Source organism: Phalacrocorax carbo, chromosome 3, assembly GCF_963921805.1.
Source record: "Phalacrocorax carbo chromosome 3, bPhaCar2.1, whole genome shotgun sequence".
In the NCBI taxonomy this organism is placed as follows: domain Eukaryota; kingdom Metazoa; phylum Chordata; class Aves; order Suliformes; family Phalacrocoracidae; genus Phalacrocorax; species Phalacrocorax carbo.
This window is the reverse complement of record NC_087515.1, coordinates 1,351,436-1,378,065: the sequence shown is the minus strand read 5'-3', so window position 1 is coordinate 1,378,065 and position 26,630 is coordinate 1,351,436. Positions and strand designations below refer to the sequence as shown.

The 26,630-nt window shown below is 47.5% G+C and overlaps 2 protein-coding genes across 3 annotated transcripts; both read right to left on the bottom strand.

Moving 5' to 3' along the window:
* Positions 1-242: 242 nt before the first annotated feature.
* GZF1 (GDNF inducible zinc finger protein 1) lies at positions 243-13,246 on the bottom strand. 2 transcript variants are annotated; one of them, XM_064445539.1, is made up of 6 exons: positions 13,113-13,246; positions 7,657-9,023; positions 5,622-5,716; positions 4,572-4,739; positions 3,140-3,297; positions 243-2,958 (listed from the first exon to the last, which is right to left on the bottom strand). In XM_064445539.1, exons 2-6 carry the CDS (start codon positions 9,000-9,002, stop codon positions 2,602-2,604), a joined length of 2,124 nt encoding a protein of 707 aa, XP_064301609.1. In that variant the 5' UTR covers positions 9,003-9,023; positions 13,113-13,246; the 3' UTR covers positions 243-2,601. The 2 variants fall into 2 exon arrangements, with proteins under 2 accessions (XP_064301609.1, XP_064301608.1); XM_064445538.1 differs by lacking the exon at positions 13,113-13,246 and adding an exon at positions 12,378-12,488.
* Positions 12,671-26,012, bottom strand: LOC104044895 (GDNF-inducible zinc finger protein 1-like). The gene is made up of 7 exons (XM_064445537.1): positions 25,928-26,012; positions 18,841-20,148; positions 16,783-17,724; positions 15,146-15,240; positions 14,742-14,909; positions 14,080-14,237; positions 12,671-13,254 (listed from the first exon to the last, which is right to left on the bottom strand). The coding sequence occupies exons 2-7, from the start codon at positions 20,145-20,147 to the stop codon at positions 13,009-13,011; spliced, it is 2,916 nt and encodes a 971-aa protein (XP_064301607.1). The 5' UTR covers position 20,148; positions 25,928-26,012; the 3' UTR covers positions 12,671-13,008.
* Between the last annotated feature and the right edge of the window lie 618 nt (positions 26,013-26,630).

Genomic DNA, 26,630 nt, shown 5'->3' with positions numbered 1-26,630 from the left:
GCGCCTAGCTAAAGGTGAGCTCCAAGAAACCGACCCCGACTCGTGGAAAGGGAAGGTCCAGCCCCGGCTTTCCCAGCGCTGTGTTGTCACTCTGGCAGCAGGGCCCAAGGAGGAAGAGCGGCACCCGCCAGCTTCGGCCCCGCAGCAGCACCGAGTTGGGGCTCGCCTCAGTCTTAGTGCAACCACAGTGCTGGGGGGGTCTGTGCGATAGGCGGAGGGTACAGGAACATTCGCCAGAAGGGTCAGGCTTAAGATTTCAGTATTTTAATAAGAACAGTTCATACGAGTAACTCACTTCCGTACATTCATGGAGTACAAAAGGTTCCCTGGCTACAGGTACTAATGCTCAGACTTTAAATATATCTACAAGTGCTTTACATTGGTCATTGGGAATATTAGGCTTCAACAGGAACGTCGTGCTTGAATAAATATTTCAAATATAACCTCTTGGAAGTGTTCTCTTTAAAAAAATTCCCTTTCTATAGATTAAGTTATGATTCCATGGTAACACATCAGGCATCCCTTTAAGGTTCAAAAATAGCTCTGTGCCACGGTTTGGCTGTCTTTATTGCTTTGCCAACCCCTAAGCCTTAGAACTGGCCCTAACAAGGCTTGATTGTGCTTACCTTCACGCTACTGCAATCTTTGTTTCAGAAAGTTTTTCTCACAGCTTCAGCTGAGAAAGCTTCTGTGGAAATACCACGTTAATATGAAAATAAAGAGCAACAGGAAAATTAATTAGAAAAGCTCCACATTTTTACACGGTGGCACTGGGAATCTGGTCCTGAGTTTGAAGCACTAACCATACCAGCAAGTTGCTGTTGATTCAACGCTGCTCCCGAAACCGAGTCACCCCCGTCGGCTGTTTCTCTGGCAGCGCCAGCTACTTCCCTGCGCGGGAAACATCCCAAATCCTCCCAGGCACTCCAGTGAGGTTAACGTGAGGTCAGCCACAGGAACTTTCTCATCCAGTTCAGCTTCGGTGTTAGCAAAGGTGCCCAAGCTTCTGGGAACACAGAAATTGCTGACCCTGGACAGAAACCCTCTCGGCTTTCCCAGCTACTGGCCGGGACTGGGGCAAACAAGGGGCTGGTCTCCCTGGGAAGGGGAGGGGACACTAAGGAAGGCGCTGTCTCTCTGGGTGAGAAGCGCCCAAATAGAAGGGTGATTCTCAGAGCGGTGGGTGGTGCTGGGATCCAACCCCAGCGGGCGTCGGAGCGTGAGCTGAACGCAAGTCACACCTGGGACCCTGAGTCCCTCTGCTCCTCACCTTTCCTTATTTAAAACAAACAACAAAAGGCGCGGTGCCAGGGTTATTCCACTACAATCAGGAAAAGCCTTTGAACTCTATGTTCGTTCATCACTTAAGGCCTCACCAGGGACCGTTAAACAGACACAAGCTTAAACCTGCCGTTCAGGTTCCAACAGAGCCTTACAGGCAAAGTATTCGCGATCTGGGAAATAAAGGTCTAGATGCCTCAAATAGCCCAGTATATTTTTCGCTTATTTGCATCTTTTTATCCCATTAGTCCTACGAACCCTGCCTGCCTGCCTGCCTGCCTCCCGTTTGTAACTGAATTTACCCCTGGAGACTCTAGCACTGGTGGGAATTAGCTGTAGCAGCTCGACAGCAAAACAGTAATTACCTTTTCCCACCGGAGTACTGATGTAAAAGTAGGTCTGCAGTTCTGAGCAACAGCGACGCTGAAGTGACGGTGGAGAAAAGCATTGCTGACCTATCTGAACCAGCAGAAAACAGCCTAGCTACAAGTGACCAGGACAGCGCCGACAAGCTCGCTTTCTACCCTAGCTAGATGTTTTTACAGGAGATGCTTTGGTCTCTTAATTGCCAAGTTATGTGTCGGCTGGAGTGTTAGAAGACAAAGACTGACCGAATGCAGGTGTCAAACTGCACCAGGTTTCACTGAAACGTGGAAATACTGCCACGGCCTGTACAGACGCAGCGCTTGGCTCCCACTTCCCCGTTTCGCAACTAGAGAATCAAAACTCCTGGAATGAAACTCCGCATCTTCCCAAAGCCTGCTCCCGCTCGTATTCCCAAGGAGCGAGCTGGCTCACTGCTCAGATCTCTGGCAAAAGCAGAGATAAACCAACATTTCCTGGAAAAGCGACTGAGCAAAACTTATTTTATCTATGAATTTCCACTGGGGAAAACGCAATTCACTAAGCTACGAGGCTGAGAAACACAACGTCGTTTCTCTTGATTGTACGTGTGTCATTAAATCAACTGGAAATCACACTCGCACCTTCGTTATAACCTAGCTGAGTACAGGTGCTCGCTCTCACTGCAGGCCGGCTAGAGCAAACAAGCTGAATGACACCCTCTTAATTGTAGAGAACAAACCTCCCGGGACTCCTGCCTCCTCTGCCCCCACCCTGCTGTGGTGTCACCCTGCCCTACCTTGGGGAGATGGAGGTGGATAATGAATTGTTTGAGGAAATTCTGGAAATCCAGTGCATGCCTTTCACCTCTAGCCCTGCTTCCTTGCAATAGCTTCCCCTGGTTCCCTCAGCAGGTTACTGGCAAAGTCAAAGGACTATACAAAGGGTGCAGCTTAAACTGGAGTCACAAATACCCCATTACTCCATATTCACCAGAGCGTGAAGCTGTGGCTGAATAGAGTCTGTCTGTGTATGTAGCACTGTCAGCTCACTCAGAGTGGTGGCTATAAGGGCTTCCTGGGGTCCTGGAGTCCCGTCCGACTTACAGTCTGTTCCCGTGGCAGAACCGTTGTCGTGCAGCGCAGTCACGCTCCCCGGGACAGCGGTCAAGCTTTGATAGTGGCCGTTTTCAGAGAAAGACAGCAGCTTCTCTGGTATTTTAGGTGACACATCATATTCTTCGTCGGGAAGCTCCGTTTTGTGACCTTCGTCGTTCTTAGATGCTCCTTCAACAATGACAAGGAAGGACTTCCAGGGGGTGTTTTTATCGTGTATCTGAAAAGAAAATAACCAAAAACCAGAAGGTTGAACAGGCAACTGTCCAGGAGGCACAAGCGTGGACCCAGCTCACGCCTGACTCTGGTAGAACAGGCCTCTCTCTTCATCCCGCACAACTGCCCCAGAACTAGGTCGGAAGGCTGCAGGGCCACGAGGCAGTGGGATGACAGGCTCTTACCGAAGTGTGCCGGCGGAGGGTGGACTTGTCCGTGAAAGTTCGGCCGCAGGCGTTGCACATGAAGGGCTTCTCGCCGGTGTGTATTCGGTGGTGACGCTGCAGCGCGTTCAGCTGCGTGAACTGCTTACCACACTGGTCACAGCAGTAGGGTCGCTCACCTGAAAGCCGAGCACAGTGTTAAAGCGGCGGTGGCGGGGTGTTACGCGTGCTGCTCGCTGGGGAGCCTCATGTAACCCCCGTGCTTCATGACACGATAAGGCACACACAAATATCTTCAGAAAAAAACCCAAGATGTTTTCAGAATTCTCACAGTTGGGTAAATTTTGGCACATCTGGAGGAAGCAGGTGCTTACAGGGTAAGGGCTAGGCCCATAGCCTGCATAAATCTGTGCAACCACCGAAGCCTCCACATTTTTTACACATATTTTCCATTAGCAACTGAAGTCCTGTCCCAGAATACCAGTTTTCCTGTGTACAAGGTACGTTCCGTGAGCGTGAACAGCAGAGCTGCCCATAACCACTACCCCTAACCAGGATGCCCCCTGCTCCCCCCGCAGTAACGCCTCGCCAGGCACACGGATTCAGGAAGAAGGAGCGAGGCACGGCAGTCAAACAAGAATTTTGTTAACAGAGAATATTGACAAGGATGCTTGGCGCTGGGTAAGAAATAGTGGGATTTACTACACGGTGGAAGTAACGTGAGTATTTGCAACCTGCTGTATTGCTGAATAACGTGGACTTTGAGAGAGCGGGTAAGAAAACTTAAGAGAGAAAGCCTGTCCATGATTCCATGGGAGGGATGAGATTTAGAGCTAGCCCTGGGGAGAAACCAGAGGCTGCGGCCCCTCTAAAGAGGCAGGGTAAGAGAACGTAAAAAGAGAGAAACGCTAAGGTTGCAAAGAGTGAGAGCGACCATTCTCTTGTCCTTCCACGCTGACACAAAGCCTACACGACACCGACAGCACCACTTGAAAGTCAGTGCTACTGTACCTGTGGTCACTGCTTTCTGCTCAAAAGAACCCCAGTGGAACAGGTGGGAATAAAACAGACACTGAAGAGAAAATCCAAGCAGGAGAGAACGCAAACGTGCAAGGTGGGCCATCAGCACTCTGCAGGGCTTTGCTCAGAGCTAAAACAGACATAGCTCTTTGGTCACTAACAACCCTGGCAGCATGATGAACAGCATCTGCATAGCTCTTGGGAGTATTTCAGAGAACCGCTGTAACTCGGTAAGGAGCACAGGGAGTACTACTAGGAGCAGGGAAGTGGATAAAAGAACATGCTGCATCGAGAGTCAAAACGCGCATGCAGGGTAGGAATTAGAAGTATTGGGAAACCAGAGCTGAGAAGGTCCCTGTCTGAATTACGCAGCTGGGAGGCCTACGTCTTTAAGTCGTGGTGGTTTGTTCCAAACGAAGAGAGCACCTCCTACCTGTGTGAACTTTTATGTGCTGGTAAAGCGAGTTCCTCTGTGCAAACGTTCTGAAGCAAACTTCGCATTTGAACGGTTTGGATCCAGTATGGATTCGATTATGGTGTTTCAAGTACTCCTTAGAGGCAAAGCTCTTCCCGCATGTTTCACACATGAAAGGCCTTTCCCCTACGGCAAGGGCGAAAAGGAGAATTAAACCAACGTAGCATCTGAGAATGCTCTTAAATGAAAAAACTGAGCGCTGTTAGTCAGACCCACACGCCAGCCTCACGGAGGGTCTGAACGGGCCACAGTGACAGCAGAGACCTCCGCATAAGGCACAGAGCTTTCCTGGGAGAAACCTGCACGAGCCCCTCTGAGCGCAAGGGCAGCCACACCTATCGGACAGCACACTAACAGCTCTGCGCAGCAGACGAAAAGCCCAGGGAGATCTGCAGCTACCAGTCCTCTCGCCATCTCTGGAGCGTTCTGGCTTACTCTCATCATAAACACAACGCTGCATGCCTCTGATGAAAGGCCCCCACCTGTAAGCAGCCAATTTTGGTTATATGTGTCTCGAAAAGCGTTCTTGGAATTATATTCCATTGTAATTTAATGTTTTCTATCTACGTTGAGTTACAAGTTACTGGCAGAAGGCAGACCGTTTTAAGACGGATCAAGGCGAGACGCGTGTAAGGACTGCACACAACTCACGGGCGGTACGAAGGGCTGATCCAAAACACCAATTTACACCACAAAGGATACCTGGGAGGAGGACACGTGCTTTTTAAAAGATCAGAATAAGCCAAGAGAGCTGTTTTATATTCCTCGGGCTAACTGTTCCAGACTTATGGGAACTCCTTTTCTCTTTAATCAGCAACTTCTTCTCACTCTGCTGTCTGCCTATCCACCTATAGGAACCTTTCTTGGTAAGATCGTGTCTAGGGATGAGAATATCTCATTTTATATTAAAAACAGCAGCAACAAAGCACTTTCTGAATGAAAACAAGATCTCCCGGGTTCACAGCAGGCCTCCTCCTATACACAGTGCATTACAGAAGAAAGCCTTACCTGTGTGACATCGCTTGTGATATATAAGCATGTGATTCTGAGTGAACCTGGCGCCACACTCATCACAGACAAAAGGTTTTTCACCAGTATGGATTCTGAAACGAGAAAGCAACATTAAAGCACCGAGGTACCCCCCCTTTCCTTTGCGGCACAACGCGAGTTGTCTTTACTTTGTGGCTGCTCGCTGGAGAGCGACTGTACGCCTGCGCAGGATTTTAGTGTATTTTAGAAACACCTTCAGCTGGGCCGGTTTCTGCAGCGCTGCTGCTATTGCTCGATCGTGCTCGTGCTGCCACGAGCAAGGCCCAGGTCAAGAAATTTCTTCAGGGTAAAACCAAATTTTTAAAGGTAAAAGTTGCATAAAGTTTAGAAAACTTGCCACCCAGATAGACAGGCTGAAAGGAAAACGTCACCACCTTTTAGGATCTGAAGTACAGCAGGTATCTTTATGTTGCTGACGCTATCAATAAAATATTCCACACAGAACCTGAGTTTTGTGTTCCCTGGCACACTGCTCTTTGCGGGGCCATCGAGCCGAGTCACTGGCTACCCTGGAACAAGTGGCAGGGAAAGAGCGGAATAAAAAGCTGCCACTATTACACAGTCAGTTTTCTTGCTGCTGCCCCAAGCCTGTGGTACCATCTCCCCAGGAAGGCTGCGTGCACAGGAAAGGCAGTTTACAGAATCGCTGCCTCTGCCAGTTTACTCTAGCTTAAATTTTTGAGCCCATGCACACTTCAGGACTCTTTTGAATAGTGCTGCAACAACACAGCCGACGGAGGCCAGTTTTTGTGGTGATATACGTCAACAGGAAGAGCACAGATGTAAGAATATATACAACAAGATGAGACACTCTCACCACAGACTGTCACGATACACAAGTTAGGACAACACTGAGTTTCCAGCATTCAACAAGGTTATTGAATAGTCATAGCGGGACACAATGGAGAGAAACTCCGCTGATGCCAAACCCTCATTTTTTAAGCAGCACAAAGCAGTTACTTGCAGTTAGGAAAGGACACATGACGAGAGAGAGGTGCCACACAGCTGCATCAGCAATGTCACAGGAGCACTCTAGCAAAAGTGATGCTTCTGGATGTGCTTTCTACCACTGGGAGTAAACCCGCTGGCTTCAAAAGGGGCAGTACAAAGCAAGCAGCGGTTCATGAACCCTTCCACCTTGGAGGAAACGCCACCTAGGAATACGCTGACGCTGCTGCCTTCTGTTTTTGGATCCAAGTAGTAGCACTTCAGGATACTTCTTCCATACCTCCCTCTCCACGCTTACTCCCTGGCAATAATCTGAATTTTGGTTGTGGATGACTGCTTTGGTAGACTGATAAAAGCAGGCTAAAGCACTGAATAGTGACAATTTTTGCCTTGATTAAAAAAAAAGTATCCCCTGTGAACTTTCAAGACAGTGGGTTTGCACCTCCACCTTCGAGTCTTGCTGCAATATAAGTGCTACAACTGATTCCATCAGCTCCGTGTGGGTGCTCTCGGTGCTTCGCTCACCTCCAGACAGTGACGTGTCAGCCTGTTTCTAGTCACACACCAGTTGTTTCTATGCTTAGCACCCAAATCTGGTGTTCTTGAATTTAATACACAGCCAAATCTTTTAGGAATATTTTCGTCCTTACCACATAACTTTTCTATCTAATATAAAGAGGCATCAAATTAGCTGAAATAATTACACACCTAATCCTACATATAATTTGGTGCGGGGGCTGCTTTTCTCATGTGAAACATCCCATTGACTCTTAATAGGTCTACTCCCATGAGAAAAGTTAACTGTGCGCTTCAGCAGTGGCAGGCCTCAGCCCATGCACCTCTACTTTGGCTCAGAGAAAACTACAGCAACTCCCTTAACCTGAAACGTGGCGGGGGGTGGGAAAAGCAAGCTATGAAAAAAGGAAATATGGAAACTTTCCAGTCCCTTTTTACATCCCCACTTCACTTGAAGGCTCAAGGTGTGCTCCAGGGGATTCTGCTTCTCCCCCCAGAATCTAACAAGGCCAGTTAAGTCTGTTCATACCTCATGTGTGTTTTAAGTGCAGAAGGCTGAGAAAATTTAGCCTCACACTCTGTGCACCCATAAGGCTTGTCGCCTGTATGCGTCCTTTCATGGAGCCTCAAGGCAGTTTTGGAGCTCAACCCCTTTCCACACTGTTGGCACTGATGACGCTCCCCACCACCCTCATGAACCTGGAGAATGTGCCTCTTGACGTCCTTCTTCCGCTTGAACTTCTTACCGCAGAGCTCACAAGGGAAGTGGCGCTCGCTGCTGTGGACATGGCGCTGATGGCTTTTTAGGTTGCACCGGTTGGCAAAGGTCTGACTGCAGGTTTCGCACCGATAAATGATTTCGGCTGCAATGCCGTGGCTGTGCTTTATGTGCTTGAGGAAACTTTTCTCGTACAGGAATTCCTTCTCGCACGTGCTGCACTTGAAGTTACTGCCTCGTTTCTTTTTATCCTCTTCAGATTTTTTTAGGTTTTCTTCCGATTCAAAGTTGCCATCGCATTCTTCGCTTTCAGGTTTGACGTTGTTCTCTGCTTGCTCCTCCTCTCTCTCCGTATCACACATATCCTGATCTTGAGGATATTTGCTTTCTTCAACAGCAGCCTCTGCGTTCTTCTGCTGCTCTCTTAGCCGCCTCGTGTATTTCTTCTTCGGGATTTCCACAAACACTTTCCTCCCAGCCAGCCTCCCGCTTGCCCTTCTGATTTTGGCGTAAGGAGGCTTCATAATTTCCTTCTTTTTGTCCATTTTCTCTTTCGATTTGGTAGCCGGCATCTCAGAAGACATTCCATTGCTGGGCCTGCCTCCTGGGGAACCTGGAGGATCCAGAGGACAGCCTGCCCGGTCTGCTTCTGCCACAGCAGCTGCTTTGGACTCGAGCAAAATGCTCGGCTGGGTAGCGCTCTCTTCCTCAGAGTTCTGTGATTCTGAGAAGTTTTGCAACTCCAACAGCACCGATTCAAGCATCTGCTTCTTTAACTGAAAGCAGGTTTCCGAGAGGTCCAAGCACTTCAGCTTTTCGGCTATTTCTAGCATACGCTGCACTCTGTCTTCTTCCACTTCTACCTTAGCAGTGTAGACAAACTCAAGAAAGGAAGCAAAATCAGCAACCTGGACCTCATTCAAGAACACATTGGTCCTTGGGCCATCCATGCCCTTCTCGTTAAGGAACACCTCCTTGAAAAACTTGCTTGTTGCTGCCAAGACAGCCTTGTGGGCAACAAACTCTGCCCTGACACCTTGATACTCCACACTGACAGTCACGTCGCAGAGGTGGCCCAGGAGACGCAGCTGATGCATTTCATTCAGTAGGTTGATAGGAGAGGACTTGGATTCCAGTAAAACTGCATTACTTTCCATCTTTCTTCTCTCTGCAAAAAGCTGTTAACAACACCGCATGTTAGCTATTTGCACAGAAGCTAAGAAAAAAACCTCAAAGATTTCAGCTGCCAAATGTCATGGCCAGACTTTCAAGAGTGCTTCACTTCAGACTTAAGCGCTTAAGGTGCTCGAGCTTAAGAGACCAGACTTTCAAAGGAGCGTTGTGAAAAGCCTGGCTGGAAGCGCAGATGTCGAGAAGCGTTACCCTAAGCGGTGATATCTAAAACCGTGCCACCAGTCGTGCATAGAGATTTTGCTGAAGTTCATTTGAGTTTAAATCTCAACCATAATTTTACCTGAAATGCTAGAGACTATTAGAACCTGTAATAGGGACAAAGCAAACAGAGGAAGATCAAAAGACATGCTTTCATTAAGACGTATAGAATTAAGAAATTATTCTCACTCCTAATTGGGCAATAAGAGGAAGGTAAGATTAAGTAAAAGTTAACTGCAGTCTTAAATAAACACTTTCTTAAACAGGCTTTCAAGATAAGACTTTTAAACAAGACTCGGATAAAATTCCAGATGCTTAACCCACCAATCACAGGAGACTGCATAATCACATTCTCAAACTGTAAACCTAAGAAATCATAAAGCTTCCTCAAAGTGTTGTTTTTTTTTTTTTTCTTTAAATTCATCATTCAAAATGGACTTACAGCCTCTATTTTTGAATGCCCATTTGTAGCCTTACAAGGGCTTTACCATTTCCACTGCTATTCAGGCTATGCCTCGTTTCCAAGTAATGTTTTAAGCGGCTCCAAAGTTCTTACAAGAACTGAGGTGTTCGGTTTTGTTTTTTTAAAGAAAACATTTGCTCCCAGAACAAACAATATTTCCATGAACTTTGAAGGTTCTCAGAGCAACCCCCCCCCAACCTACTGAGTTTCACCGAGTTCCTAACAACTACGTACGCATGCATTTTGAATCCGAGGAATTTCTTTCCCTTTCCTAAAAGGTAACAAAGATTTCTTTCCTCTGTACATGCTCAGGCACAGCACGCTTGCAACCTTTTATACATGGGATGCTAGAAGGCTTGCTCAGAAGGATAAATAAAAAAACCCAGTGTACAAACAGAACAAAATCTACACTGATAGAAGCCATATTAAGCATGAGAGGCACAAGAATAATATTTGTTGCATCAGAAAGAGTTACTCTCTCTCCTCCCATAGAGCTATACACTCAAATTTTAGTCCATACTCATTTCAACAAACCCAAACTTAGACTCACATCCCAGTACAATTCTCTGTTAAAACAGTTTTGATAAAACGTTTTCAAGAAACTAAAACAGAGAGCTGCAGAACACAGATTCATGGAGATTATTAGTAGCCATGTAAAATGAATGCTTCGTAGACTTGATACCACACAAGGCAAAAAGCCACAGGGAGCCCCTGCCCTAAGGGGTTTACAAACAGGGCAGACAAGACCTGAGGGAAGTAGAATCATTTCCTGAACCTCACACTACAAGCAAGCAGGAGAACGGGCAACACAATCCACCACGTGCACCCAAACCCCTACCTTAGAGTCTACAGAAACAGATTATGCTCAGAACCAAACCTTTCCCACCTCCTAGCCTTTGAATCTTCAGCTCAGTAAGCGAACTCTTAGGATTTAAATAGTCCCGTTAGCGTTATTCTCACAGATACCTAAAACCCACCATTACCGAGTTACACTTACTACACCTAAACCAAAAGACCCAGGAAGGGGCTAAAGAACCAGCTGTGCCAGCTCAGAGCTCAACACACGTCTCGAACCACTGCCCACTTTTACAAGCAAACCCCAATGCTAGACTTCAGTTTTGACAGGAATTTTATATGGAGAACGACACGATTTGACTCCTCACCAAAAAGCTTACTCTTAGAAATATGCATAAAAGATGATGTTGAAACTTGGCTTCCTTTCTCCACAGTCACTCTGCGATTTTTTTCCTTTCTCCCAGTTATAGGACGCACTGGCACTCCCGGTATTTGAGAAGGAATTAAGCAAAGACTCACTGAATGCTTTATCTGAAACAATCAGCGATGTAAAAACACTACTCTGTTTCCCCCCCAGTACAATTATTTTTGAACTACTTATCGTGTTATTTCACAACTATCCATCTATTTTCCCTTTGAGCGCACAGCAAGAGCTGTGGTTGCTCGTAGACAACAGCGATCCCCAGCAGGAAACAAGAACCGAAACCACAAACTTCTCCCACTGGGGTGAACGAGCTCCTGACCGTACTTGGCGAGCTGCTCGTTTCAGGAGCTGACCACAGACGCGTGCGTTAACAGACGCATTACACCAATTCCTTTTTTTCTTAAGGCTGCAGAACAGAAACCTCCTCTTTTTCCCCCTATAGTATTTGCAGAATCAAAAGCCACTGCGAAAATACACCGCGGGCTCCCGTTGCTAGCCTTCTGCTGGTTTGGAATTTGTTCAGAGCAGAAGGAGGGTTAATCTGACACATACAGTAAGATACGTTGCGAGGGCTTTTCATTACCACTCCTGTGGCAAGCATACTGAGCTGCTGAGCGCTGGGCTGGCACAACGTCTTCAACAGAACTATTATTTATTCATCTTAAAAAAGAAAAGGCCTGAAAATCCACAAGCTGAGCCTGCTCACCAGGACTAGCCTGCAGAACTGGGGTTCTAATAAAAGCAACTCTTGCACACAGTCAGCCATTATACACTGTGAGCGTGTCCCCTTCCAGGGGCAAAACAAGCTGAAAAGAGATAAAGGAAAAGCCAGCTGGATGTCACCGAAGCGCTTGAGGACCCACAAGCCTGGCTGTTCTGCACCAACAACTCCACGCAGTTCAGTAAGACGCTACCGCCGTACACCCACGCGCCTCATTTAGGGTTGTCCCAGCTATTTAAGCTGCAATAACGGCACCACCACGACGGGCACAGTCCGTGGGGCTGCAGCACAGGTTACACCCGTGAAGCGAAGGACAGCACGCTGCAGCAACCGCCCAGCCCGAGTTGCGGGTGACAGCCCAGGGGACCCCGAAAATACCCCGCCGTCCGGCGCCAGGAGGCCCCTGCACGGGAGGAGGATGGGGTATCGCCCCATGCTTCCTCATAGCTCGCGTGGGAAGGCCGGCCCCCCTCCTCCTCCTCCCTCGCCCCAGCGGCCCCGAGCCGGGCCGGGGGCGGGCTGCAGCCCACACGGAAGAGGCGGCCGGAGGGGTGGGAGCCGGCGTCTGGGCCCGGCGGTGGGTCTGCCCGCTCCTGCTGAGGGAGGTCCCTCAGGAGGGGTGAGGGGCCACGGCGGTCCCGGGCCGTGTGGGGAAGGGTGTGGGCCGGCGGCCGCGGGAAGGCCGCCCGCCGCGGGGACGGCACGGCAGGAGGGAGGGACCCAGCCGCCCCACTCACCGAGCAGCCCCGCCGGGCCGGGTCCCGCCGCTCCGCTCCTCACCCCGCAGCCTCCGGGCGGGCGGCGGCCGGAAGTGCTGCCGCGCCTTAGCCCCGCCCCTCCGCCCTGACAAACGGCCGTGAGCCGGCGTCGGCGCCGCCGTGACGCGGAGGAAGCGGCGTCACGCGGCGCGACGGGCGTCGCTAGGCAACGTCCCCCCCGCCCGTGGGGACCACCACGTAGAGAAACACCCCCGGCTTCGTTCTGACCCAATTAACTAGTTTTTGCAGTCAAATCTATGCAAATACGTCAGTTCGGGGATGGATGGCCGCCCGGGCCATGAGCGCATCTTTATTAATTAACAAAAAAAGCACTAATTTACAGCGACAGCACCGCCCCGCCCCTGCACACACACGCCTTTCACAGAGAGACGCGTCATCACTCCGTAATAAATAAAACTCTGGCCGGATCTAAAAGAACCTAAGCAGCATAAACACTTTCAGCCAGAATCACGAACGCCTCTCCTGTGAGCGCGGTGCCCACGCGAAGGCGATGCCGCGCTGCGGAGCCTCACGGGGCGGCCGCCACCGATGTCCGACTCAGCCACTTCTGACCTGGAGCGACCGTATGGTTTCCTGGCGATAACTGACATTATAAGTACAACAGGGAGCGATTGGCGTCCTCCGTGTTACTAACGCTAGATGGCACGTGTTCTACTTTGTTAAGGAGAACGCTTTCTGGTTTATAAAGTTTACCTTGGTCAACTGACCAAATTGGTGGCGCAGAGTCTTCACCCGCACAGGCTTCTGAAAATGTCTCTATTTTGGACCAATTATGGTCTTTTTTGGTTGTAAGATCTATCAAGAAACTTCTCCAGTGAGCATTCCGGTCATGTATCTAGAGGGGGAAAAAAAAAGGGGGGGAGTAAAACAATTACATCTGAGTTTTTCCTAACAATGACTTAAATAACTGAAGATTTAACCCTGTGTAAAATCAAACAGTATCAGGGTTAACTCTGTGATACCGTGCTCAAGTGCAAAAGCTGAACTCTTGAAGTGCACTAACAAGCCTGTTTTGCCAACTCGGCACTGATTTTCTGGCTCTTCCAACAGAGGGCAGAATTTTAGCATACAGGCAAACATTGACTTAAAAACTTGCACGGGAAAAACCCGCATGTTCTGTCTTAGCAGTTGCTTCAACGACCTGAAAGTCTCTGGAAACAGCTAAGCCTGGCAATCCAGTTTTCAGCATATGGAAATGCATAAAATCATCTGCAACAGGAAGACATTATAAACCATTATGTTATGGCCTCTGTGTAGGAGGCTTAAAAGGCTGCAGAGACTAATAACACAAAATGCAGTACTGTTCCTGTTTTAAGAAAAGGCTTAAATCAATAAAAGGCATTTTAAATAACCACCGTCTAAGATTAGATTTGCCTCCTGAAGACAACACAACTAGCTGGGAGGTGACTGGTTTGATAGCCAGTAGTGGGAGCTGCTGCGCCACTGGAGGAAAATTCTGCATGCTTCAGAAATACATTTTTAAAAGCCGTCTGTAGCTTTCCTATCCCAAGCCTAATATTCATTCTTCTGCAATGATTTTTAATACACATCAGAACTTAAGCACCAACGCGAACCCTCACTAAGCCAAAAAACTTCTCGCAGTAGTTAAACGGCGCCGCCGCAGTTTGCCTGCCCCAGGGACACCCGAGGGGCAGCGTACCGACACGTGTCTGCGCAAGGTGGACATGTCCGTGAAGGTTCTCTCGCAAGCCCTGCACTTGTACGGCTTCTCCCCGGTGTGAATGCGCTGGTGGCGCCGCAGAGCGCCCTGCTGGGTGAATGTTTTCCCACACTGTTCGCAGAAATACGGACGGGTCTCTAAACAACAACAAAAGCCAGGAAGCACAGGGTTAGGAGGCAGGTTTCTTTCAACCTTGACTTCAACAGACAAAAAGCGTAAATAATTATTACAAGATCGATATCAATAAAGCGGTGTATGTAGGAGACATGCGCTTGAGGCCCTGGGTTTTAAGGGTGCATGATAAATGTTTCTTGGCTGCAAAGGAAAGCGTGAGATCAGCCCCCCAGTCTTGCAAGGGGAATAGCAGCAACTGCAGCCGCTCTCTGCTCCAACGTTGTTTAGCAGAGCAGAAGAGGCCTCAGTCTTCTGGGCAAGCCTCATCTGACACGATACAAGATGATATCGTGCCCTGTTTAACAAGCCAGGATCAGTAAGAGCCCTGCTTCCCCTCATCACCTCATTCAAGTTGCTTACAAAAGCAGTTCCAGAATAAAATGTCACCATCCCAACTGGGAAGTACTTCAGACCCGAGCTTCCAGTGCCTTTTATTTTCCCAGCCCCAGTTCCGTTTGTTTTGTTACCTGCATGGACGTTGCTGTGCTGGGCCAGCGAGGCTCTCAGTCCAAACGTCTTCCCACAAACCTTGCACTTGTAGGGCTTAGCGCCCATGTGGCATCGTTTATGGCATTTCAAATACTCGTTGGTGGCAAAATGTTTTCCGCACACGTCACATTTAAAAAGGCGCTCGCCTGAGTAAAGAGAAAAAGACATTCTGAATTCTTTCAGCAGAATTTGGTTCTTCAGAGTTGGTTTTCAAATGTCTTCCTATCCCTGGTAGTTCCTTCCAGGTACCTGAAGTCTCTTCTGTGAGTTAAAAAACCCAAAAGCATGCACCTCTTTCAAATCCCAACTAGCAATTTCTAGCAGCATAACAGGAGGTGATGGGAGAAACCAGATGGGAGGAAGAGAAGCATTTAATGCCTACCTGTGTGGGTCCTTTTGTGGCCAGTGAGTTTGCCTTTATCAGCAAAGCAAGCCCCACAGTCCTCACAAATATATGGCTTTTCCCCTGTATGGGACCTAAATGAAGTGAAATACAAACGAGTACTAATAAATGAGCTTTAGTAGCGCATTCTTAAAACAGTATATTTGAAATCACGTACTACACACACACTGCAGGCAGCATACTTCGTTTTTTAAATGAAGCTGAAAAAAGTACACTCTGCTAACTCAGGAAAGGGCGTGTTTACGGCTATAGGTGCTACACTAAAGCACTAAAATTCCCATGTAAGATTTTACCTTTTCCTCACTCCCAGGCCCTACAAACTCCACCTTTCTTTCACACGTTATCGCTTACGGTGTAAGCTCTGGAAGGAAGAAGGCAGGGAAGATGAACAGCTGCTGCTGCGCTAGAGACTGAAAGTGCATCCAGATTGTCCCCAGCACCACGCCAGCAGCAGATCTTTTGGGACACTGCGGGCCACGTTCTTGGCTTCCACAATCCTGCCGTCTCACATCCTCTGGCCTGCAAACTTTAACTGGCAGGATATTCCCATTTTTAAGACAAAAGTCACTAAAGTCAGTCAGGCAAGCAGTGTTTCCAAACGCATGCTGGACATCTGATTTTAAACTAGCTCAAATCAGAAAAAGTCCGAGCCTAATGTTTGGTCTTAACACTGTGCTGACTTCCCTTATTCCAACCCAAACAGTACAATGTGCAAAACACGGATAATTTTGAGTTGTCAGGCAAAATGCTGCAAGTATGAGGCAGGCGGTTACCCAAGACAAAGCCCATGAGTCACTGTTTTGTTGCAGTCACACCGCATCTTACACGCAGCGCAGCTCTGCTGCGTTTCAGCCAACAGGAGATTACCCTGTTGTTTCAGATATTTTGCTGGTCCTGAACCAGTACACCTCACGATTTTTTTACATCACCGTAGGAACACTTAGGAGACAGAAGAAAGCTACTGTCCCCATCATATCAGTCCACGTTCTCTAGTAACAGGATTTCTCTCACCTAGTTTAGCCCTCCAACAGTTAACCTCCTCTTATAAGCTATCTGCTATACTCCCTGTTTGGAGAAAAATGGGAAATTCCATGGAATGATTCACCCTCTCCTGAGAGAGGAGACATTTAACATGGACCCCACCAGAGAGCAATTCATCCAGTCTAGCTCCAATGACTACACAGGGAGCCCAGATGGGAAGTCCAGCTTTTGTATTGCATACAAGAAATGAAATCCCACACCAAGTGACTTGCTCGGGGTGACAAAGAGCGAGCAGGGCTCCACATCTGGGTCTCTGAGGTCCCTGACTAATTCTTCAGCCTGTGCTACTTTTCATCAGTGGAGGCCATAATCTTATTCTGAAGACTGTCTCAGATGACTGGCTTTTGCTTACAGCTTCAGATAGACCACCTCTTTCAAAATCCTTACTAAAACTGATGCAATGACCACCTGCAGACAAAGCCGTTACGTAAAACAATTAATCACAGCTACTACAGAACAAATTCTATCCCAGTGTTCCTGTTACGAGGACACGCAAGGAGAATGAGTCAGAGGAGGAAAAAGAAGCGCTGGGCATGCAGGGAGCGGTAACGGGAGAAGCAGTACTGTAGGCTGACCTGGTATGGATCTTAAGTTGCGACGGCTGAGCAAATTTTGAATGACAAATGCCGCATTCATAAGGTTTTTCTCCCGTATGCGTCCGCATATGAAACACGAGTGCTGTTCGGGAGCTGAGGATCTTCCCGCAGACAGAGCAGAGAGGGCGTTTAACTCTGCCTTCATGCTTCCGCATGTAATGTGTCCTCACATCTCTCTTTCTTTTGAAAGTAGCATTGCAAAGGGTGCAGGCAAACTGCCTTTCTTCCGTGTGAACGCATGCTCGATGCTCCTTCCAGCTGTTGTAACTAGCAAACGACTTGCTGCAGATGTCACACTGATAGACTTTACCAGGCAAGCACTGATGGACGTCTCTGCAGTGATCCACATACTTTTTCCGGGAAACAAACTGCTCGTTACACTTATCGCACGTTATGACATAGGCAGATTTGTTACTCGCCCCGCTTTTATTTACCTTCTTTATTTTAAACACTTCATCTGATTCTCGCTCTTCACCATCCTTTTCATTAGAGGACTTATCATCCTCATCGTCCTCCTCAGTACAGACCTCCTCATTATCTCTGCTGTCTTCAACTTCTGAACACCCCACTTCGTAATCTCCCTCTTCCTCTCCCTTCACGTTCATTTCACCTTCATCTTCATTCCCTTCTTCCTCACTCATTTTTTCACTCCTTGCTTCAGCTTCCTTATATTTCCGCTTCCGCTCTTCTCGCTCGTCACTGCGGTCTGCTTCAGTAACGGACGAACCCCTGGGTTCTGCCTCACAACTTGAGGCCTCTTCGCGCCTCGCACACTTTCGGCGTTCAGCCTCTGATGTCCCAGCCCAGGTCCCTCCGTCAGGATCTTTGTCACGGCTTGTTGCGTTTGGTCTGTGCGCAGGCGGAACTACCATCCAATAGACGGGCATAAGTTTCCTCTCTTGCCCGGACTCATGGATTTTTCTGTTAAAATAAACAAACAACAAAGCACCACTTCAGTTAGTTTAATTGTTTCATTTCAGATGCGTTTGCCTTGGAGGAAGAGTCGTTTCCTTTTAATTGTTCTTTGTACCATTTAAGAAATTAACAGTGTGTTTGGAGAGCTGAACAACAGGGAAATTTTATGTAGGGTTGGACCAGATGATTAAAGAAAGTTAAAACGTCTCAGTTCATCAAGGATGGAGCCTCTCAAGTATACATATTTGCCATCTCACTAGAAACACAGGATGGACTCTAATTTTTCCTTCAAGGCCATGGTGGGCAGGATAAGGAATGATGGCCTTAAAACAAGGGAAATACTGATTAAATGCCTATATGGAAAATAAAAACAGACCCCCTTGCAAGCCATCAATTGCAGCAGTCAACTCTACTTATCGCTACTCAGGGTGTGGAACAAGCTATGTTGCTGCACTTACGACTTATCTGGAATGTTTTTTTGTACTACTGAACTATGAACAAATTTTGACATTTTTTAAAAGGGAAGTAGAGGTCCAGTAGAAAATCACCTATCTCCTGCACCACATGGGCAGGGCAGGGAGACGTTTGACATGTGCAGTGGCTTTTGCAGCTCTGGAAACTACTGTGCAATTTCAACATCTTGTTTTCAGCCAGGCAGCGCTTAATAAGAAGCTCATGCTACCCAGCAAAGCAGCATGCAGGACGTCTGGCCCATGAAAACTGTACTAAAAAGCACCACAATGCCCTGATGTTTTATGAAATGGGCATTTTCTTGTGCATTTTAAACGGACCCTGACTATTTTGAGGCTCCTCTTTAAAAACCCAAATCTGAGGCTTCCAAAATCACCTAAGAGATCTGATTGCACAAGTCCTCTTTCACTCAACAGGAAACATTTGCCTAAATTCCCAGTCTGGGAGACCTCAATCCAGTAATCCAGACCGAGAGCTTGATGAGGTCAATGGAAAAAATCTGTCCTGATTTCAACACACTTCTGATCAGATCCAAGGAATTGTAGAACTAAAGCAGCGAGGACTTCAGGAACGCTTTTATCCTGGCGCACCAAGAGAAAACACATTTTCCTGCGCACGCAAGGACACGCGCACACACAGAATATGCTGTACCTTACATGAGTGTTGTAAGCAGACTTCTGAGCAAAGCTGGCAGGGCAGCGTTCGCACTTATAAGGTTTCTCCCCGGTGTGCGTTCGTATGTGGACTGTCAGGCCGCACTTGGAACTGATGACCTTGTCACAGTAGGGGCAGGCCTGAGCATCCCGCTTCTTCTCATGCACCCTGCGGATATGGTCGTTTATGTCCTTCTGGCGCTTAAACCTCTTGTCGCAAAACACGCAGGAGAAGCCACGCTCATTACTGTGAACGGTGAGGTGGTGCTGCTGGAGGTTCTGGTGGGTGGAGAAGAGCTGCTCACACGTGTTGCAGCTGTACTTGACCGCCAGATTAACGTCGTGCTTGAGCTCCATGTGCGACTGGTACTGCTCGATAACGCGGAATGATTCGTTGCACTTCTCGCACACCATCTGCGGCAAGACTTTTGCCACGTGCCGCGGTGATTTCCTACGTTCGGATTTACTGGCAAATTTGGAAATTAAACTGTTTTCATCTTCCCACTCCTCAGGCAGCGCATTCCCAATGATTACGCAGGCTTCTTTTGACTCAGCCTGGCTTGGAAGAGAACAACTGTTCTCGTTTTCCAGACAAACTATATCCATGCTGAGTCTGTTTCTGGTATCTGTCTTGTTACATTTTGGGAGCTTTGCTGTCCTGGATTTCGGTTCTGGAAAAGCAGCATCCTCTTGCTCCAGCCTTGCCGGTTGGCCTTCAATTAGCTCATAGCCAGCCAGCAACTTTTTATGTTTTTGCCTGTCCCACAGTTTCCTCTGCACGGGTATTGCCACAGCTTGGGAAGAGTTACTCCGTTTGCGTTTCTCCTCTTGCTGGATGCAAGTCCACTGCGGCCTGCTGTTTTCACATAGCTGACCTTTCAGATGGAGGCTCAAATCTAAACCCTTCCTGCCCTCTGCTCTCGCTTCTTCACAAATGTCAAGCAAATCCTTGCATTCAAGTCTTTCGGCTATTTCTTTCATCCGTTGCAGTTTTTCCGCTTCAATCTCCACTTCTGCAGTGTAAACAAACTCCAGGAAGGAGGTGAACTCTTCCGTGTAAATGTCTTGCAGAGTCACGGTGCAATTCTTGGTGTCCAGCATCTCATCGTGCAGGAAAAGCCCCTTGAAATAGTTGCTGGAAGCTGCCAAGACAGCTTTGTGAACCAGAAACTCCTCCTGGATTCCTAGATGTTGTGTGTGAACTGTCACGTCACAGAGGTGACCAAACTGGTACAGAGAATGCAGTGCCCTCAAGAGGTTGGGAGCAGCGACCTTGGATTTCATGAGAATTTTCTTTTTCTCCATCCTGCCAGAAAAAACAGACAGATGTTTGAACGCTCGCTCTCCCTCCTCCATGAGCTATCTTTTCATTCACATAAGACATCAATCACTTAACAAAAAGCTCACTAGAGATCCATGTCCTAATTCCTAATTTACAAGACCTAGTGAAGACCTCAAGGTTACTTAATTCAATACAACCATCATCAGCAAACACACTTGGTTTATTACAGTCATAGATTCAGATTCACACTCTAGGATAACACTTCGGAGCAAATATTCTGTAGTGCAGATGGTAACACTAATGAAATAAAAGTAACATGATTGGCCCAGCTCAATAATAAAACATTTTTCATATAAGCACTTTTCAACAGTAGCGGTCACAACAATATGCAGCAGAAACAAGCATCTCTCCCCACCCTTCTCGTACCAAGAGGGAACTGAACCATAGCAAGTCACTTCACTTCCAATTTTTTCCAAGCTGGTGTTGAAACAGAGCCAGTGTTTTCACAGTTGCACCAGGCTCCACTCACTGGGCCAGGCAACCCCTTGTGCCAATGCAAGGGGATAAATCTTTGGATCTGGTTCAGTTTTGTTTTGGGTGGGTTTCTTCCCCATGTAAACAATCAGATGGAGGAGTTAATAATGACAGCAAGCTTCCATTTTATTTGGCCACTTAAATAATATACAGGAACGAACTATGTACCTAGAAGTAGCTACGATGTTTTTGAGGAGGTAGTAGTGTTTTATTTGAAAAATATTTCAAAACCACGCCTTCTCAATCAACAAACAGAGGGGTCAGAAGTTTTCTGACACTTTCAGAAGGAACGATTTGTGTTTCCCCACCATCTCAGGAGACAGACACTAGCTGTCATTACAGTAAATCCAATACCTGAGAACTCTGTGGCTTTCCTGGCTCAACCCGCACATAACACCCGTGCTGCTGAACAAGAAGTCTCATTTACCCTTGCCCATAAAGCACGACAACGATGCTGTCAACCCTACTGAGGTCCTTAGATGCTCTGCTCTGATCCTCTAAGCTGATCTTCCTGATCTAGCATAGTTTTAAAATGTCTGTTGTTTAGCACATGCATACAACGGCTTTGTAACCAAGGGAAGAACATCGGGCCAAAACACACAGACAAATCGGCTTGTTACTGCTTAAAGGCTCCGTTTAAGCTTGGCTTGCTGTGCTTCCCTTTCACGGTAATAATGGTTGGCAGAATACGACACCAAACTGTACTTTCACTTCTCATCTAAATTATGTTTGACATTATATTAAATACATTCCTGGCAGATGTGAACTGTCTGATTAAGTAGATAAATGTGTCTTCAACATAAAGTACCAGGAAGTCGAATACAATACATAGCTTAGAGTGAATAGGTTTGAATAGCAAGCTTAAGAGATAGCTTTGAGAACACTCTTCCTATTACAAGCTACCACAGCAAGCACTGCAGAGGATAATCACCTTCTAATCTGCAAGGCGCAAGTCATTCAATGCCTGTGACGCCCCAAATAACGTTTTAAAAATTGCATTTAAAGGTTTAAATTGATTTTCTGATGACCCCCCAGTAAGTGCCACTGGAACACACAGAGCTACATTCATAGGAAACAGACAGGGCTTCTACTAGACATAAAACGTCTGTAAACTTGAGTTATGCAGAACCTCAAATATTTGTACGTAATCAGGGGTTTGATCCCGAGTACTCGATGAGCTCCTGTGAGCAGTCCCACCCCAATCCACAGGACTGCTTGGGATCTCAGCCTTCTCACCTAGCTGGTGCAGAACCTCCGCAATCCTCACTGCCAGCGAGGTCAGAGATGTTTACTCAGAGAAAAGAAAACGAAAACATGACTACAGGAAGAATACTTAGGAAAAGTAACTAGAGGAAAGAGACCAACAAACCACCTGCTGAAACATCCCACAGAAGCTAGAAATTGAGTGGGGGGATGCGCAAAATAGCATCGTCTAAATTCTGTCAGAAAAGGACTGCTCGCGTCCAGACTCCTACAGATGTTCAACAACTATCACAGTGTCTGCCCTGTGAATTCTGGCCAGCAGGCATCTTTAAAATGCTCCTGACTGAACATCTGCCAACTATTCCCTACCAACAATCACCAGTTATGCAGAGACATGACCCTAACAGCTCCTACAGCACGCTTGCAGGCTGCAGGAGGAAGCGCAGATCCAGAGGTCGATACCTATATTCAGCCCACAAATTCACAAAAGCTTCCACTTAATCTGTCCCCTGGCTTGCCCTTCTTAACATTTTCCAACAGGATATCCTTCTTCATTTCTGTGCGAGCTGACCCCAGCGTTGCGAAGCTCACTGATCAGTAGCGCTTACAGAAATCAATGAGCAGAGCGTGTGCTAATTTCCTCCTTCTGCTTTTTAAGATCCCCATCTGCGATAAATTCTCGATACGTGCTCCCATGTGTGCTCTACTAACACTAATATCTGATACCAAGCCAAATGGAGAGGTTTGTTCCAACATCACCGCTTTAGTTCAGCTGGTTCTAGATTAAATCAGCCCAGAAATAGTTTACTGAAATGTCTTTCCAATGAGAAACGCCACAAATTAACCAATTCTTACAATTTTTTTTTCTTCAGAAAAATGAGACTGTACTTTTGGTTACCATTTGGAGAGGAAACTGATCTTTAGTTGTCTGAACTGGTGCTGGATGTAGTTTGTTTTCATGTTTTACAGTTTCATGAGGTTGAGAGTAGAACACAAGGTTTCAGGGGTATAAAACAGCGTGTAAGATTATACCCCCCCTCAAAAAAGTTGGGGTAACAGAAGATTTCCAAGTATTTTGCTTTCATTTGGGGGGTAAGGAAGCAACTTCTTATCCCCAATGATTAGAAAAGCTATTTTCTCCTTAATCTTTACGCTTCATTAACACTTACTAAAAAGATAAGATTCTTAAGGAATTCCCATCCACGGCAATGGGAACACAGATGACAAACATTGCAGTAAATCATCGAGTTACTGAACCAAAGAGAAGGACATATTTTGTTCTAACTGCCGGCTAATGTTGGCTTGAAATAACCACCAGTAAGTGAATAAGAAAAATAATAGTAACATCATTAACGGCTTTCATTCTATCCCTCTATTTACGAACACAGGGCACCGTGGTCTTCATAATCCTAACTCTGGCTCCCAACTGCATCCGTAAACCCAGCATTCCCAGAGCCGCACCCCATCTCTCTTGCTTTCCAGCGCTCCAGCCAGCCCAAATCTCGACAGGGTCGGCACTTCTCTCTCCTGCTCGACTGCAAACATGCCACCCCAGCCTGGCAGAACAAACTCCCCAGCAGCGACGCAGGGCTGTCACGAAGGCAGAAAAAGCGCGAGGCAGCAGGAGGAGCGCGCTCTGCTGCGCCGCAACCCCTCTGCTATTTTCTGACACCCTCAGAAACCCTCTCGGAGCTGCTCCTGGGAGGCAGCAGGGTTCACAGCCCACTGGAAGACAGACATGACTTGGGGGTCACTGTGAACCCGTTACCGCTTCTGAAACCGGGAAGCAAAAAAGGAGCTGGTTAGGGGCCAACAGCCCTAACAAACGTCATTCCGCTGTACCCTGAAGCTACTTGTGAAAGCAAGTTGCCAGTCCCCCAGACACTGACTTCAATGGGAATATTTAAATAAAACCATTTTTTTCCCCACGTGTTGCATTTTACAGGTTTGCTTGTAACTTCTTTCAGCCTGTTCCCTGACAATAAGGGAATAAATGCTTTAAAGAATTTGCATATATGCAAGATTTACAGAAAATGTTAGCCTAACAGAACCACCGCAAAAGCCAAAAGGTATTTCAATTCAATTACAGTTCCTGATAAGGCCACTAGAATAAGTACAACTGTTTTAAAAAAAATAAAGCCTAACAGTGGCTTCCAATCCCCAAGAAGAGATTTATATTTTCTCTGTGCCTCAGCGTTGTTTTTTTTTTTAATGATGCAGCAACACAGTCAAGAGCACCCCTCTAATGCAGGACAACTAACACAGCAAACAAAGACATTTCTAGGAAGGACAGGAAATATTTCTACAACATCATTGTTTCTTGGACTTTCACTGTTCACATCTACTTTGCAATTTCCAAGGGCCAGAGCCTTAAGTGGTGTGATACGGTATAGCCCTTCTAAAGTGAAGACAGCAAAGGTGCACTGATTTGTACACCCAAGTATCTAGGGGAGAAAAACCCAATAGGTCAAAGAAATTGAATTGCATGCTTCTCAAAAATTCTGTTATTTCAGATAAATATACCTGGCTTTTTACAAAGTATACATAATCATTGGTTGCTTGATTATCCCCAAGCCTTTTCAATTAGATCTTAAGTTTCTATTCAGCGATCAAAATGAGAACCCTTGAAATGTCAATGGTGTTAGGAAAAAAGAAAAAAAATAGTGCTGGTATGCTCTTAGTCGTCTTTGTCCTCCGCAGAAACTGGCCAAATATCTCTTGGAAGTGCTGGTATGGCGTAGAGCGTCTAACTGCTCCTCTCGATGCCTGGGCTACCACTTGGCAAAATAAGACCAACACGGGTAGATCATAACGCAGTGCAACACCCCAGATCCCGACTGATAAAATGAGCAGCTCAGGAGATCAGATTAAACAACCAGAACTGCAGTACAACAGGCTGAATACTTAAGAGCACACAAACCGCCCTAAGCAAAGGGCAGTAAGGCTTGTTGCCACAGATGCATAAGACCTAGCTCCAGTCCTCAAACGAGCCGTGCCCATAATATTTTTTTTCTGATCTTTTGCTTTGTTTTTTTTTTCCTGTAAAGTCAAGTAAGTTTTGCCTATCTTAAAGAGAAATTGTGATTATAAAAACACAGTAATATTAGCGAGATAATAAGCTAACGTAGGTGAAAAAAAGCGTTATGAGGACGTAAGTAACAGCTAGTTACTCAGCTGCATCCATCATCTAGAAAACTAAGCTTATTTATGTTAACTCCCACATGATATAGATACATCAAGTCAGGTATGTCAGGACAGTGAGTGAATAGCAACAACTCTACCTCCCCTGCCACAGTCCCTGGCCTCTTTGTGCACTGCTGGCTAAGCTGAGGAATTGCCATCCAGAATGTTCCGATTTATCCTCCAACAGGCTGCTGGACAAATTCCTCTAAGAGTCATTTAAGGTTGTTAGGTTGTTTTTTTTTTTTTAAACGTACAGAACTTTGATTCTTCCTTTACGAAAAAATGTTATGTTTGAGACGCAACTGGAAATGCTCCTCACACGAGGAAATCAAGGCTGACCACGCTTTCCAGGTGGAACAGCACCAACATGCACAATCCCACCTGGAAAACACCATGCCACAATTCCTTATGCTGCTGACAAATCACGGTTACAATAACCTTCTGGTTTTTAGCGTTTACTTTGTGCAGGCAATGGATTTCTACGTGCATATTGGCCTGCAGGGCGCACAGGTCCCTCCAAATGCTGTAAGGACATCCGAAACCAAGGATGTTTTTCCTGCTGCTTGACGACCGCGTGCCTCCCATCCCCTCACCGCATGGCGGGCAGCCAGGGTGCCGCAGAACCAGCGTGGAGACATGGGGCCGGCCGGCTGTCACCCACCACCCACACATGGGACGGGTGGCACCCAGGGACGCGGCAAGGCCACCCCACGCCCCGCTCCCGGGCGAGGCCTCGCCGCCCGCCACGCCCGCTCCTGAGACGTCGAGGCCCTGCCTGCCACCCCCAAGGATAGCAGTCACCACAGCCGGGCCGCCTCCCCGCGGTCCCCCCCCGGAGTGCTCCCCCGCCGCCCGGCCCCTCACGGCCCCCGCCCGGCCTTACCCTGCTCCCGCCTCCGCCGCGCTCCTCCCGCCCGGCCACCGCCCCCGGCCGCAACCACTGCAGGGCCCCGCTGCCCGAATGCAACATGGCCGACCCAGCTTCGCCGCATCAGCCGCATGGCTTTCGCGGCCATCTTGAGTGAGGGAGGCGGCGGTCAGGCACGGGCAGCCATCTTGGGCGCGGCCAGGGCCCCCGCGCAGCTGAGTCGCCGCACTCGCTGAGGAGAGGCTCTGCAGGGGACGGTCTCCTGCCAAAAACCTCGAAATTGCTCAAAATTGCAGACAGGCGTCAGTTTTACCCCATTACTTGGAGTGCCTCCCGCTATGGTATTAATTATTTCCTCTCACGAAACTGCGGCATCTCCCACACACGCACAAACAGAGGCCCTTGGTCAGGAATATTACAGCGTGCCAGGCTTTGCTTGTGCCTATCCACAAAGGCCGGCCCATAGGTCTATTTTGTGGAGGGTACCCACCTCAGGAAGAGGAAAATCTCGGCTCTCTGTGCAAGTCCTGTGACAAAAAGGGTTTTCCCGTGAGGAGGCGAGCCAGCTTTGCTCCAGCCTGACGCAGATCATGTTTCATGGCCGATTCAAGCTGGCTACCGGGCTCGGTTCCCTCAGGTGCCGTACACGACCGTCCCTCTACATCTGCAGGCTGGACTACACTTAATACTAAAATTAACAATTTCTGTGGGGACTTTG

Excerpts from the sequence above, each read along its gene's own strand:
- GZF1 (XM_064445539.1), bottom strand. The coding sequence starts at position 9,002 with ATGGAAAGTAATGCAGTTTTACTGGAATCCAAGTCCTCTCCTATCAAC. Across the intron at positions 3,298-4,571 it reads GCACATAAAAGTTCACACAG|GTGAGCGACCCTACTGCTGT; the intron begins GTAGGAGGTGCT and ends CTCGGCTTTCAG. Across the intron at positions 2,959-3,139 it reads CCCTCCGCCGGCACACTTCG|ATACACGATAAAAACACCCC; the intron begins GTAAGAGCCTGT and ends TTTTCTTTTCAG.
- LOC104044895 (XM_064445537.1), bottom strand. The coding sequence starts at position 20,147 with ATGGAGAAAAAGAAAATTCTCATGAAATCCAAGGTCGCTGCTCCCAAC. Across the intron at positions 15,241-16,782 it reads CAACTTAAGATCCATACCAG|GTCCCATACAGGGGAAAAGC; the intron begins GTCAGCCTACAG and ends CACTTCATTTAG. Across the intron at positions 14,238-14,741 it reads GCACAGCAACGTCCATGCAG|AGACCCGTCCGTATTTCTGC; the intron begins GTAACAAAACAA and ends GTTGTTGTTTAG.